At 43.7% G+C, this 15,328-nt stretch overlaps 1 protein-coding gene across 4 annotated transcripts in view; it reads left to right on the plus strand.

Annotated features, from left to right (window-relative positions):
• The window catches only part of CPED1 (cadherin like and PC-esterase domain containing 1), a gene marked incomplete at its 5' end in the record, with an annotated part of 129,636 nt that extends 114,420 nt beyond the window's left edge, over positions 1–15,216 (plus strand). The window contains 6 exons of one of the 4 annotated variants that reach the window (XR_014516584.1): positions 1,697–1,798; positions 3,264–3,351; positions 5,809–5,955; positions 9,536–10,678; positions 11,316–12,563; positions 12,614–15,216. Coding sequence is in view for 1 of the 4 variants with exons in the window: in XM_083463401.1 (XP_083319527.1) it covers positions 1,697–1,798; positions 3,264–3,351; positions 5,809–5,955; positions 9,536–9,763 (565 nt within the window). Of the gene's footprint in view, positions 1–1,696; positions 1,799–3,263; positions 3,352–5,808; positions 5,956–9,535 lie in introns of all 4 variants that reach the window. The other 3 variants (XR_014516582.1, XR_014516583.1, XM_083463401.1) reach the window with 3 other exon arrangements.
• Between the last annotated feature and the right edge of the window lie 112 nt (positions 15,217–15,328).

Raw genomic sequence — 15,328 nt, forward strand, 5'->3', positions numbered from 1 at the left:
TCCGCGGGATGTTCGGAAGATCACCCTCCATGCACCCCATCCCCCACTGCCAACACAAGAGCGTTGGCAGGACACATCACATGATGCTGGGACCCCTCAATGGGGGGGTGGGGCAAGTCGGCAGCCCTGATTACTATAATGCAGAGCTTCAGTAACTGCCTCTATACCCAGGGGTCTCAGGGCGGTTCACAGAAAAGATCACAACATATATAATCAGAATAAAAACAACAACCCAATAACACCCTCCCCCCAGAAAAGAGCCCCATTTTAGAAGGGCATAGAATGTACAGGGCACAGACCTACATTGGCTCCCAGTACGTTTCCGAGCACAATTCAAAGTGTTGGTGCTTTCCTTTAAAGCCCTAAACGGCCTCGGTCCTGTATACCTGAAGGAGCATCACCACCCCCATCGTTTTGCCCGGATGCTGAGGTCCAGCTCTGAGGGCCTTCTGGCAGTTCCCTCACTGTGAGAAGTGAGGTTACCGGGAACCAGGCAGAGGGCCTTCTTGGTAGTGGCACCCACCCTGTGGAACACCCTCCCACCAGATGTCAAAGAGAAAAACAACTACCAGACTTTTAGAAGACATCTGAAGGCAGCCCTCTTTAGGGAAGCTTTTAACGTTTAACAGACCACTGTATTTTAATACTTTGTTGGGAGCTGCCCAGAGTGGCTGGGGAAACCCAGTCAGATGGGCGGGGTATAAATAAGAAATTCTATTCTATTCTAAATCAAATCAGCCAAAGGCCTGGTTAAAAATAAACGTTTTTGCCTGGCGCCTAAAGGTGTATAATGTAGGCGCCAGGCAAACTTCCCTAAGGAGAGCATTCCACAGATGGGGAGCCACTGCAGAGAAGTCCCATTGCCATGTTGCCACCCTCCGGACCTCTCGAGCAGGAGGCACATGTAGGAGGGCGTCAGAAGGTGATCTCAGGGTCCGGGTAGGTTCATATGGAAACAGGCGGCCCTTGAGGTATTGCGGTCCTGAGCCGTACATCACACTCTGCCTCTTAGTGATGTATCATCTGACAGATTATTTCTTCTTCTTCATGCCCCCTTTTTGTCAGTAGTATTCCATGGGTCTCCTGTCAACCTAGCAGTTCAAAAGCATGTCAAAGTGCAAGTAGATAAATAGGTACCGCTCTGGCGGGAAGGCAAACGGTGTTTCCGTGCGCTGCTCTGGTTTGCCAGAAGCGGTTTAGTCATGCTGGCCACATGACCTGGCTCCCTCGGCCAATAAAACGAGATGAGCGCCGCAACCCCAGAGTCGGCCACGACTGGACCTAATGGTCAGGGGTCCCTTTACCTTTACTATTCCATGGGTATTTCTGCACATTGAGTAAAAGAGAAGATTGTGAAGAGGTCACCCTGCAACCTCCTTCAAATTCCAGTGCAATGCTGATATCTTGGCACAATGCTGAAATCCTCTTCCCTGACAGTGTGTGTGTGTGTGTGTGTGTGTGTGTGTGTGTGTGCTGCCTTTGCCAAATCTACATCTAGATTTGTGCAAAATGAAAACGAGAAAAAGTATAACTACTTAATATGTCTCTAATTTCTTTAAGTTTATGTAACTTTAAATGACATCAGCCGTTTGTGGCCAGGAATGGCCTGTAGGGTTGGCTGAAGTGAACGCTTGCCATCTGTTCTGATTCTGCGGCAGGGTATATTTTGCAGTTTTGGCTTTCTTCTTTATTTCAGATCACAGCCGCTAGAGAACACAGACCAGACTATATTAGTTGTCGGTGGTGTCCAATGGCTCAATTTCAACCACTTACATATTATTCAAAAAGTGCTGAAGCGGTAAGTGTCCACGCTACAGTCTTTCGTTGCTGTTCTTACACCAAACTGTAAAATAACTTCCACTTCAATTCGCATGATGACTTCTCCGTGCCTAGGAGGTTTTCTGGCAGTCATCTTCACAGAGCCCATTCTTCCAGAGGATTTCAATACCGTTTCTACTGCTCTGTGCAGTGGTATAGCATGGGGGGAGGTTGCCCTGGGCGCAAAACTGTTAAGGGTGCAAAATTTCAACACCCCGTGCTGCCTCAATACAACTGTGTGCTTCAGTTGAAAATGGGTTTCTACATGCGAACCGGGAAGTGACCTCTTCTAGGGTTGCCATATTTCAAACAGTGAAAATCTGGTGAGAAAAGTTGTTGAGCTCTTTTTTGGCCCAAAGTTGTTGGACGTTGCTGCAGGCTGCAGTATGTCTGGGAAAATCAGGACATATGTCAACCTTCCCTCTGCAGACAACAAAACAACTCTTCTTTTATTAGCTCTAGGGCTGCAATCTGCTGGGTGATGGGGATGTCGTTAGACAGTGGAATGTGCATACATACCCCCTTCATGTGGCCCCGGGCACTGGAAACCCATGCTATGTCACTGTCTCCATCTCTGTCCTCTTGCAAGCTTCAATTTTAGCCTGTGAATTATGGAATGACATGCATTTCTTTTGTATTAGGGCATGTTTGTTTGTTTTTTTTAAAAAATATTTTTATTAGACAATTTCAACAGAACAAATTATCAATCCAAATAATCAGTTACATTATTTTCCACCTTTTTATCCCCCCTACCCATCCCTCCCTCTCCCCCTCACCAAAGACTTCCCTCAGCTCACCTCTCTGATTTCTTTGTACATATTATTCTCTGCATGTTCAAGTTTGTACATATCATTACCTTATCTGTCATATATTCTATTAATAAATTTGTGGATGTTTATTCAAAACCTGCCAAGGAGTCCATGCCATTTTGTTGTTTTTTTAAATAGCTTGTAAAAAGTTCCCAATCTTCCTTGAAGTTACAATTGTCCTTCTCCCGTAGTTTATGTTTCAACTTTGCCAACTCTGCATAACTCATCAGTTTTTCGTATTAGGACATGTTTTCATTTTCCAGTGCTTTGCTACTGTCGTAAGCCATTTTGAGCTCACTTTGCTTGCTGGGAAGGTCTCACTCAAATACCAGACAGATTCCAATAAAAAAAAAAACCTACTCACCAAAATGAGCTACAATTCACTGACAAAACATGATCCGGAATGTAGTGTGGTGATAGCCAAGGGCTCGCGAACCCTGTGCTACACTTTTGATAGCTCATATCCTCAGTATCAAACTGGCTGCTCCCAGAAAATAAAAACCAGACATCATTTTATCTGATTCTGCATTGTATGGGACATTATACGAAACGGAGATAAAAGTAAGAGGTGTTTATGGTACGTCAGTTTTATATATCTGTAAATAAAATGTGTGTTTTATTTCATTTGATCCACAGGGCGAATCTGCCAAATATCCTGGTAGTGATAAAATCCCTGGGAATGGGCTTTCACCTGCCAGTGGATGGAGTGCATTTCTTGTCACCAGTAGGTTATATGTTTTCTCCGTTAAGATGTTTTTGCAATTTTATTTTGTTTGACACATTGCTCCTCAGAAGTATGGTGGGGCATGTTCCTGTCGAGCACAGCTGCTATGCCCGTACATTATATTTTGCCAGGTGATGTGATGTGCCTCATCCTAAACACGTAGAATCGTAGAACTTAGAGTTGGAAGGGACCACGAGGGTCATCTAGTCCAACCCCCTGCAATGCAGGAATCTTTTGGGCCAATGTGGGGCTTGAACCCACAACCCTGAGATTAAGAGTCTCCTGCTCTACTTACTGAACTAGATGGTGCTGCATGTTTTGGCATTACTAATACAGCGGTACCTTGGTTGTCGGACAGCTTGGCTCTCGAACAAATCGGCTCCCAAACACTGCAAACCTGGATCCTGAAAGGTTTGTGAACCTTTTTCGGAAGCCGAACGTCCGACGTGGCTTCTGCAACTTCCGCAGCTTCCGCAACTTCCGCTTGAGTGCAGGAAGCTCCTGCAGCCAGTTGGAAGCCGTGCCTTGGTTTTTGAATGGTTTCGGGAGCAGAAAGGACTCCCGGAACGGATTAAGTTTGACAGCCAAGGTACCACTGTACCTTAATTTTATTTTATTTTATTTTTAACTGTATATCTTATATCTTTATGGTTTTAAAATAGATAAATTTATGCCAGGAAAGCAAACCAACCAACAGACAAACATACAATCAAATAAACAAACTATAAATTGACAAAGAGACAGTAGCAGCACTGTACCTTAATTTTAATGATACGATACAATATCTTTATTTTCATTGTCCCATGCGGAACAATGAAATTGAAAAACTACATAAAACTACATTAAAACTACATAAAACTACATAAAAACTACATAAAAACTACATAAATCATTCAAAACCCCCTAAAAACTCTGAACCCCATTCTAAAATACACCATACTATAAAGACCCCTTAAGCTGCGTTTAGAACCAGAATTGCATTTGTGTAGAAACTGTTTCTGAGGCTCCCTAAATTGGCTTTAAATCCAAACACTTGGCCAGAAGGGATTAGTGTTTGGCCTGGTTTGGAAGCCCTTTCCCTTAAATCCTGGTGAGCAACCTCTCTATGAATATTCAGTGATGTACTTTGCACCTGCCTAAAGGCCCGTTCATATTTTCTTATGTCACGTGTTTCAAAGTTGAGCCTTGGCATTGAAAACAGGTTCTAGGGATAGTTCGTATCCACAGTTTAAGCCCCTTCATCCATTCTGTCAACCACAAAAATAAAAACATGTTTATACAGTACCATACAATTATTATCATCTATGATTTTCAGGCTATGTACCATCTATGCGTTTGTTACTGTAGAACAGTGTCAGGGAACTGACATTGGAGCTAGAGGCGGAGGGAAGGCTCTCAAATGATGCTGGAGAAGGGCCCAGCAGGGAGAGAGGCAACTCCGCAGATGGGGAAGCAAATCAATGCAACACCAGGGATATAGAGGGGCTGATGGGGGAATCGGTGAGAGGGCTCCAGGACTCTTCACCGGACACCAGCGGGGAGAGCACGGGTCCTCCGCTACCCACGCCCACCCTGCACAGAAGACTTCCGCGCAGAGAGAGTAGGAGGAGACTGGGTGTCAAACAACTTTTATGTTGGAAAAGATTTAAGAAACGCCCACTGACGGATTCTGCTAGCGACTGAGGCAGCCACAAAGTGAAGGGTTGCCCAGACTGGAAGGTTTAGCAAGGCAACAAAGACTGGAGAGGCGGCAACTTACGCACGAGCAACCCATACACATTACAAACAGCTTTACATACCAAATGTATTAAATCTGTTCTCCCAGGCCTTTGACTGTGGCCTTTTAGACTCTCGGGGGTGGGTATGGCTTTTGTTTGTTACTATGGTATGTATTTTTGTGTTTTTATGTTGTAAACCACCCTATGATCATCGGATGAAGAAATCAATCAATCAAATAAAAAAATTATTAAAATAAAAATAAATAAAAATCAACCAAATAAATAAAATATTAAAATAAAAATAAATAAAAATCAACCAAATAAATAACATTAAAAAAAATAAAAATAAACAATTTGGAAAATTGTTTAAATGCATGCCATGTGGTGTGGTAGAATTCTGTTTCTAGTCCCAAACTACCACACTGGAGCACAGCACTTTTTGCACTCAGTTGTGCACATCTGTAAGTTTGGGGTTCAGTTATTTAAAAAGGTGTGACATCTAAGGGACACAATATTTCCCCCTCTGTTCCTCCCTCACTTTTGAAGAAATACATGCTTGCAGTTAACTATTTGCTGGGGGAAACACTGATCAAATAACTCAAGAATTAAGGTTATCCTTTCTCCAGCCCAACACCTGTACATAATATCCATATGCTTACTGTCCCAATGATAACATGTCTTGATTTAACTAAAAGCTGGATAAATGAGATAATATGAGATGACCTGATTTCAATTGCAGGCCGAAGTGCGAGATCTGTGGAAGGAAAACCAAGCTATTTTGAACACTGCAAAGCAATATGGCTATGAAGTGGTTGATACTTTTATTATTACCATGGGACGGTACAAGGAGTTTTTGCAAGGGAAGTGCGGGTGCCATTTTCACGAGGTAATCGCTTGTCATTTAATCCTTGATGCGAGCCAAGGGCGCGCATGTCAAAGCAAGATTGGGGAGCAATAACGGGGGGCGGGCTAAACAAGGCCACAACATTACAGTGGTACCTCGGGTTAAGTACTTAATTCATTCTGGAGGTCCGTTCTTAACCTGAAACTGTTCTTAACCTGAGGTACCACTTTAGCTAATGGGGCCTCCTGCTGCTGCCGCACCGCCGGAGCACGATTTCTGTTCTCATCCTGAAGCAAAGTTCTTAACCTGAGGTAATATTTCTGGGTTAGCGGAGTCTGTAACCTGTAGTGTCTGTAACCTGTAGTGTATGTAACCTGAGGTACCACTGTATTGTGAATAAAGCATCTCTAGTTTGCCATGGCCTTCGGACGTCCCAACTGCTGTCCGAACTAACCCTAAGCTGCTTTTGTGGATCCCGCTAGCAAGCTGGGGGCATGGACATCGGCTTTGCCCTACCCACCACCCCAACTGGGGCAGATGTTTTTCAGCACCCATCCAAGAGCCACATGGTTCCTTCCTGCCCCCTGCTGGGACAGTGGTGCCGAGGGGTCTTGAGCCAATAAGAGGGCTATATTCTGTCAAGTGAGAGATCTACCTAGACAGCATCTTAAAAAGCAGAGACATCACCTTGCCAACAAAGGTCCGTATAGTTAAAGCTATGGTTTTCCCAGTAGTGATGTATGGAAGTGACAGCTGGACCATAAAGAAGGCTGATCGCTAAAGAATCGATGCTTTTGAATTATGGTGCTGGAGGAGACTCCTGAGAGTCCCATGGACTGCAAGAAGATCAAACCTATCCATTCTTAAGGAAATCAGCCCTGAGTGCTCACTGGAAGGACAGATCCTGAAGCTGAGGCTCCAATACATTGGCCACCTCGTGAGAAGAGAAGACTCCCTGGAAAAGACCCTGATGTTGGGAAAGATGGAGGGCACAAGGAGAAGGGGACAACAGAGGACGAGATGGTTGGATAGTGTTCGCGAAGCTTCCAGCATGAGTTTGACCAAACTGCGGGAGGCAGTGGAAGACAGGAGTGCCTGGCGTGCTCTGGTCCATGGGGTCACGAAGAGTCGGATACGACTAAATGACTAAACAACAACAACATTTTGTCAAGCTTTGGTGCAAAGATTTGCAACGCAAGCACACCGAGGCAACCCACACTAGGGCTTCAGACGTTATGGTGCATCCCTGAATGCACTTACTAGCAAGCCCCATTGACTTTCACATGAGTAAGCACGCATAGAAATGCAGAATAAGGGACCAGGGATGAAGAGTTTGTGCTTGTGCTCATTGAACTGAGAAGGCGCATTGAGAGATTCTGTCAGCACTGGGCTGATCTGTATCTCGATCTGCAGATCCCTACAGCAGACCTCTCTATCTGCATGCATTTACACACTTCTTTCCCTCGACAGGTGCTAATCGCAAAGAGATTTGAGATTTCCCCAAAGATACCATTTAAAGTGCATTAAGCAATCTCTCTGCGTACATTACAGCACTTTGCTTGCAATCAGAAATAGCCGGTGGGCAGTCCCCCCTTGTAATATTATCTGGTCTTTTATGGTCCTGCTAAATATTAAGCCGGGTAAAATGTCATTCCAACAGTTTTACTCAGGGAGAAAAGAATAATGCTTTCAAGGGCAGATATGACACACTTCAGGGTTACATCTCCATATTGGATTTGGTTCATACTTGTACACAGTATACCATGCTCCATAATAAAGACCTTAATTATGCTAGATGGCACCAAATTGGTCATGGAACCTGACCTCTTGGGGGGGGGGTCAGTTTATTGTGGCAAACTGTGCTCCTGGCCCTCAAACAATGTCTGGAGAATAGAACATTCCCTCAAGAAGACAAAAGTTGGCCATCTCTTAAACTGCCATTTTTGTTGTTGTTTAGTCGTTTAGTCGTGTCCGACTCTTCGTGACCCCATGGACCAGAGCACACCAGGCACTTCTGCTTTCCACTGCCTCTCGCAGTTTGGTCAAACTCATGCTGGTAGCTTCGAGAACACTGTTCAACCATCTTGTCCTCTATCGTCTCCTTCTCCTTGTGCCCTCCATCTCTCCCAACATCAGGGTCTTTTCCAGGGACTCTTCTCTTCTTATGAGGTGGCCTCATGTATTGGTGCCTCAGCTTCAGGATCTGTCCTTCCAGTGAGCACTCAGGGCTGATTTCCTTCAGAATGGAGAGGTTTGATCTTCTTGCAGTCCATGGGACTCTCAAGAGTCTCCTCCAGCACCATAATTCAAAAGCATCAATTCTTTGGCGATCAGCCTTCTTTATGGTCCAGCTCTCACTTCCATACATCACTACTGGGAAAACTGCCACTACTGGGAAAACTGCCATTTAGCCCATCTAAAAGACATGGCAAGTACCTTCAACATTTAAGGCTGATCCACTGATATTTTTGAGGAATGCCTTTCCATCTGCGCAAGTTAGAATACCCACTGCCAGCTGATCGCCTCTATCCTGCTAAGCCCCATGTTGTCACCCCCCAAAGCTGCTCCTGAGAGTTTGGGGGCCCTCTGGAACAGTATGGGAGAAAGCACAGGGTTGCTTTGAAAATCTGGACACAAAAGTTTGAGCTTCAGGCAAAGTTGTTGAAATTTGCCAAAATCTACACATCTGACGTGGGCTGCCATACGTTTGGGTTTTACCGGACATTTCAGCGCTTTCCACCAGGATGCAGTTTATGAGGGATGAATACCGGCTATGTCTGGGAAATGTAGATTGGACCCTGATTTGTGCGAGTGGAAGCCCTTTTTTGCTGAGGCAAGAGTCTCCATTGGATACAAACCTCAGAGTTAACATATCATGGAACCACTCTGCTTCTGTAGAGGAGCCTCAATGGGATAGCACTTCAAAGCACATCAACATATTGTTTTGTCTGGAGCTGATGCGCTGAAATGAAAGGAAGAGGAGAAGCAGCTGCGTCAGCTGGTTTGGTTTCAGGTGTTTGACTTCAACCAGAATGATCCCTGCTGTGAAAAGCAGGATGGAGCACTCAGAGATTATCAGTCATGGAGCATTTCAAAATGAAACAGTTGAAGAATTAGAGGAGGCAGGTCAATCTGCAGTCACGTCAAAATGCTCAAGTTGCTCAGAAGTGAAAAGCGATAGCGGCGGCAGGTCTCTGAGCCCTGAAGCTCAAGCAGGGCTTGACAACACGGGCGATGACGTTCCATGCTTCAAAATGATCACGAACCGTTTTGTAGATGGCGGCGCGTGCAGACGCTGCGGCTGAGAGCTCCCGGGAGGGGAGTCAGGGTTTGTTAGAACGAATTATTTATAGCCGATATGAAATGCTGTTATATACTAAGCTTGGATCCTAGAACAATAGGCAAGTGGGATCCTAAAATGCAACAACTGATTGGCTTACAGGAGAAGACCAATCAGGCTCCAGGAAGAAGTTAATCAGCCTATGAGGCTAATCCAAAATAAAGCAGAAATAGAATCTAGCTATCCCTCTGCAATTCATCCATAGCTTAAATGGGTGCTGCATTCTGTTACCCTGAAGCACCCGTATGAAAGTTTCACAAGCACATTTTCTTTCTTTTTCAGGTGGTGAAATCTAAAGCTTCTGAAGGAAGCTCTCCCATGGCAATGATGTTATCGAGGCCCTATGCTCTGGGCAAATTTTTCAACAGCCAAAGCAACCTGATGAAACTGCAAGCCTACGCCTCAAATTCTCAGTCCCCTTATCACGTGCGAGGTCCAATAAACCAGGTGTATTCAGAAATCCTCCTCAGCCGCATTTGTGCAAATGACAGGAAGGTTCTTGGAATGTAACTTTGCTCGGCTGAAGTGCCTGGTTCCAGCCTCCTCTCTTTCCCATGTGGCGGTACACAGGCCATACCAGATTTGGATTTTATTTTTTTACACACTTCTCTGAGTGGCTGAACATACCAGCATAACACAAGACATGTGGCACTTTCCGCAAAGCCTTATAAAATCAAGATGTGTCCACACATGTCTGTGGTTTCAGAATGGGAGACAGAGAAGCACGAGAAATGGCGGTGAGGGCAAAGGGAGGGGGAGACGTTACTTGAAATATTGCCAAATGTTTAAACAGTTGTAAGCTAAGTAAATGTAATGTTATATAGGATGTGATATATGTTGCTCAAGTTTAGGTACGGATTAGAATGCTATATTGCTGGTGAAACAAATCTCATTCCATTTTGAAGAGTTTTATGGCATAGCAAAATAGTAGTACAAGAATATGCACTTAAGAACAGGCACCACATCTTCATCTATAGAACCAGATGTCCATTTCTAGCATTTGCACTTAGGTAATGATGACAAACAGGTCCCTTAGTCCTAAGGGCCAACGCAGACACGACATGGGAGTGCCATGACTGGACATCATGAAATCATTTTCTTTTCCAAATCACCCTGTGGGCAGGTTGCTTTAGATCTGAGCTGCAAGTTAACTTAACCTCCCTATTGCAGCACTAATTAAAATCGCACACATGTCCACAGCTGTTTTCTCACATCACGTCTGGTTTGGCCCTAAATATGTTGTTTCGTACCTCTTGGTCCTCCTTAACTTATGAACTATTCTTGGATGTGAGACGAGAACTTCTCCAAACACCCACAAGTGTGCAGCCATGGAGAAGCCACTCGTTTTATTGGAGCTTTACAACAATTTTTTTTAAAGGGAGTAGAGACTTGGCACGTTTTGGATTGCACAATAGCTAATACAAGGTGTGACCAGAAAGTCTGGTGAATGGTCACAGAAATCAGACAGCGAAAAATATTCTAATATACAATTGGCATCAGAAACCCACGAAATGCTCACAATTGTGTACAGAGATGAAGCTGTAACTCAAAAGACAGTGTAAGAGTGGTTTAAGCTTTTCCCTGAAGGGCGGCAAACCATTGAAGATGACCCTCCGTCTGGCAGACCGTTGACAAGCAGAACAGCGGCAAATGTCAACAGAGTTTGTGAGTTATTGATGCGGGATCGGTGCTTGTCCATCCGAATGATGGCAGAAGAATTGCATATTCCGCGTGAAATCGTTACTGAGGTTACTGAATTGTCCCACCCTATTCTCCCGATCTGGCCCCACCAGATTTATTTCTTTTGCCAAAACTGAAATCTGGACTGAAAGGGCACAGATTTTCCAACATTTCACACCTCCAAGCTGCTGTGACGAGCGATCTGAAAGCAGTTCGAAAAGAGGACTTCTCCAGTAGTTTCCAACAGTTCTACAAACATTGTCAATGGTGCATTGTATCAGAGATGGCCTACTTTGAAGGCCTGTAAGGTATGTCTGTTCGAATATTTCTCGCTGTCCGATTTCTGTGACCATTCACCGAACTTTCCGGTCACACCTTATAGCAAAGCTTTACTAAAGCCACCTAGTGAGTTAGTGCCTGATACCAAGTTTGGACAGAGGACTTTCTGGCTCATAGTCTGAGCCATCACAATACATCAACTCTCTGTTTTGCTTATGAGTGTGACTTCCTGTGCTATGTCGGAAGTCGCTCCCAAAGGTCAGAAGCATCATGGCGGATGCTTCCAGCACCCAAAAATTACAGGCAGAGCTTGTTGAACTGATCTTTGGAACCCTGCTATGAGTCAGAAGGTCCATAGATTGCATGTGCAATTTCTCATAGAGTTCTGGAAAACCCCAACTGGCAGCCTCCCCTCATCTGGCCAAGTGTGTGCCACCAGCCATCACACCTATAAAATGAAGGGACAATTTCCACATTTCCCAGTGGATGACCTCAAAATTTGCACATATAATAAGCCCTGCCCTTATTTGCATTCTATTTGCAAGCTCAGCATTTCCCTCACATTGTAGGCTTTAAAGAAATGAATACATATTTGTCGCAGAAATAATTCATACATTGACTCCAGCATGAAAGATGCTGCTGCAGGGCCAAAGGTATGTTTGTGGGGGAAAGCAGGCCTGTTTTATTGTACAGTCTTAAAAATCACTACCTTTTATCTTTAGATTTCTGAATATTAATTCTGGTTGTGTTCTTTATATATATATTTTCTTTTCTACATTATGTGGTTTCTTGTGACTGGGTTTTCTTGCAATGGAAGCAAAAACTTAGAGAGGGTTGCTTGTACAAAGATTTTTATATTCATAGTAATATTAAAGTGGGACTCGGGTTCCTTTTTTATTAAGGATGAATTTTGGTCGTGTTATAGTTCATGCTGGCAAATGTGCAATGCAGTTTCTGCATAATCACCATTGTATGGTTTTCCTATGCTGTAGTACATTGTGTTTAATTTTCCTCAGATGCTGCTGTTTCGAAAGCGACCCAGGCTATATTTTTATACGTATATTTTTATATGAAGTTATCACTATAGCATGAAAACCCACTGACATTTAATGTAATAATTAGTGTGGACCAGATATTTTCATAAGTAGTTGCTCATCAGTGATAAAAGTAAATGTGTAGAAAAGGAGTTTGATCAGTGTATTATGTGGTACAAGATTTTCATGAGATATTATTTGTTTGTTTGATGTGAAGAGATCAGGAGAAAGTATCCCTTTATTGTGTGCTGTCTTCATCATGAGCAATTATAGAATACATTGCAGTACTCAGTTTTTAAATTTCAAAATTTTCTCTAGCATAACCTTCCTCATATTTTGGACCACAGCTTCCCTCAGTCCCAGCCAGCATAACCAATGAACTGAAATGATGTAGAAGTATTTCATTGGCAATAGGTTGCAATGAAGTTATGAAGTTGTGCCTTTAGTCACTAGTTCCCTGAAACTGTTCAACTAACACAGGGTTGCCATATTTCCAAAATTTCCCAGACATATATGGCATTCGACCATCGGAAACAAGTGTCCAGGTAGAAATTGCAAGAAATGTCTGAGAAAATCCATACCTATGTTGGAAGTGTAGATTTTGATGAATTCCCTTCAAAATACCTTTAAAACTTCATTATTATTTTAGATTGGGGGGGGGGATTGTGTCTGGATTTTCACTTTTGGAAATATGGCAACCCTAACTAACTTCTAACACTTCTTCTTGGGTAAACAACTTTTCCAGATTATTCCACAGTGAATTAGCATAATTTGGTGTGACCAAAGAGTCAATTTGCACATGAGCGAAGCAGTCATTTCACCAAAACAGCTCACAGTTATTTCAATGACTTCTGGAACATGTTTTTCCATAGTCAGAGGAAGCAAAAATTTAAAGACACAAGTTTTGCCTCTGTGCATCTGCACCTTCTGCCTGGTTAATGGTAGCTGATATGAATTTTGCATACTTTTTGCTTGGTACAATCTGCACCACTTTAGATGGGAATAGGGTCCTGCAAGCTTTCAAGGAAAGGTGATCCCTTCCACTTCTCGAAAAATCATTGCTGATTAGAAAAGGCTTTGTCAGTCTCAGGCCTGTGTCTAATCTTCCAAAAAACTTAAGGCATTCGCAGATGAAATATCTGCTCTCAATCCATTTGTCCGACTTCTGAGCTGGTTGTGACACAGAGACAGGTTTAGGAGCCTAGGTGGATAAACTGTGCTTCCAGACTGATAGAGGAATAATTATCCTAGCCACAACACAGTGCACAGCTTTGGCATGGCATGGGGTGCTGATCCTGCTATCAATGGGTCCGACTGCTAGTTGATGTTCACATATGAGGAATTAGCTGGAATGTCTTGCCCACTTACACCCCTCTAGCAACCTGGGGGTTCAGCAGCCTAATGCCCCTCCCTGAGCTAGGGCTGCAGGCATAGGTGCCACCACAAGATCCATTAAGGGGATTCCACCTGAGGAAAGTGGGGCACCCATTACCTGGTTAACCCAGCTATAGATGCTGCCCAATGCCTCTCCCATGGCTAACAAGCTGAGACAATAAATGTTAATAGTCCCAACCCCTGCATTGCAATGAGGAAGGTAAAATCACAGGTCTGATTGTGCTAGTGACTAACATTTCTTCCAGAGTCATGCACTTTATGGAAACCCGCCAAGTGGCAAAATCTGGAGAGCAAGAAAATGAGGGATGGCAGAGACGTTGTTGACCAAACTGTTGGAGACCCATAGCCAGGGCTGTATGCATAGTCCAGAAGGGGACCAGAGGAGAGAAGTCTTCTCTCTGGCCAACTCTGCTGGCCCCATCTCCAGTCCTAAAAGACCTACATTGGCTCCCAGTACGTTTCTGAGCACAATTCAAAGTGTTGGTGCTGACCTTTAAAGCCCTAAAAGGCCTTGGCCCAGTATACCTGAAGGAGCATCTCCACCCCCATCGTTCTGCCTGGACACAGAGGTCCATCTCTGAGGACCTTCTGGTGGTTCCCTCCCTGTGAGAAGTGAGGTTAAAGGAAACCAGGCAGAAGGCCTTCTCGGTAGTGGCACCCACCCTGTGGAACGCCCTCCCATCGGATGTTAAGGAAATAAACAACTATCTGACTTTTAGAAGACATCTGAAGACAGCCCTGTATTGGGAATTTTTCTTATGCTTGATGTTTTATCATGTTTTAAATATTCTGTTGGGAGCCGCCCAGAGTGGCTGGGGAAACCCACCCAGATGGGCAGGGTATAAATAATAAATTATTATTATTATTTCAGGAGGTCAATCGGGGCTTTTGATTGGTCAGCCAAGGCAGATTGATTCGAATCCCCATGTGGCAGGTTGGCAGCATGAGAGACGCCTCGCAGCCACATCGTAACATGCGAGGGAACTTGCTCCCTCCTGCAAATTGGGATCCTCAGGGAAGACAGAGACCTAAGACTTGTATTAGATGGAGTTTAGCCAACATTCGCTGTTCTGCACCATTTACCAGAAGTGTGCAATCAGTAACATTACCCAAATGGGGATGAAGGAAAAATTACCCTTGAAACACGCTCCTACTTAACTCCAAAAGTTAGTGATTGATTGAGAGCAAGAGAATGCTGTTCCAAGTGAAATGAAACCATTGAATCCGGTGGGGTAAACCTTAGCCAAATCCCAACAAGCAAGGCAAAAATTAATTTCATGAATGTGTCCTACAGTGACTTGTTTGTATATCCATGTGCTTGCCAAATGTTATACCATACATTATAGTTTCTTTATGAACTCACATATTCAGTATTTTCAATGGGACACCTTTTTTTTTAAGAACACAGGAAAAGAGATTTATGGCACTGCTTGCTGCTACTAAGATCTGCAATTGCATACAGCGTACATTACTGTCATTGCAGAATATGTGGAGACCTGTATGTCTGATCTGAAAACTGTATAGTTATGGTTGTTGTTGAATAAATAAAGCACAATCATTTTAACAGACCATCAATCAGAATCTTTTTTTAGTAATTTATTAGTGTGTCTTTTTTATGATTTCCCTTAAATGCGCCTAAGGTAAAGGTAAAGGATCCCTAACAGTTAAGTCCAGTCGTGAATGACTC

Source organism: Podarcis liolepis (genome assembly GCF_965112155.1).
Source record: "Podarcis liolepis genome assembly, chromosome: 10".
NCBI classification, from domain to species: domain Eukaryota; kingdom Metazoa; phylum Chordata; class Lepidosauria; order Squamata; family Lacertidae; genus Podarcis; species Podarcis liolepis.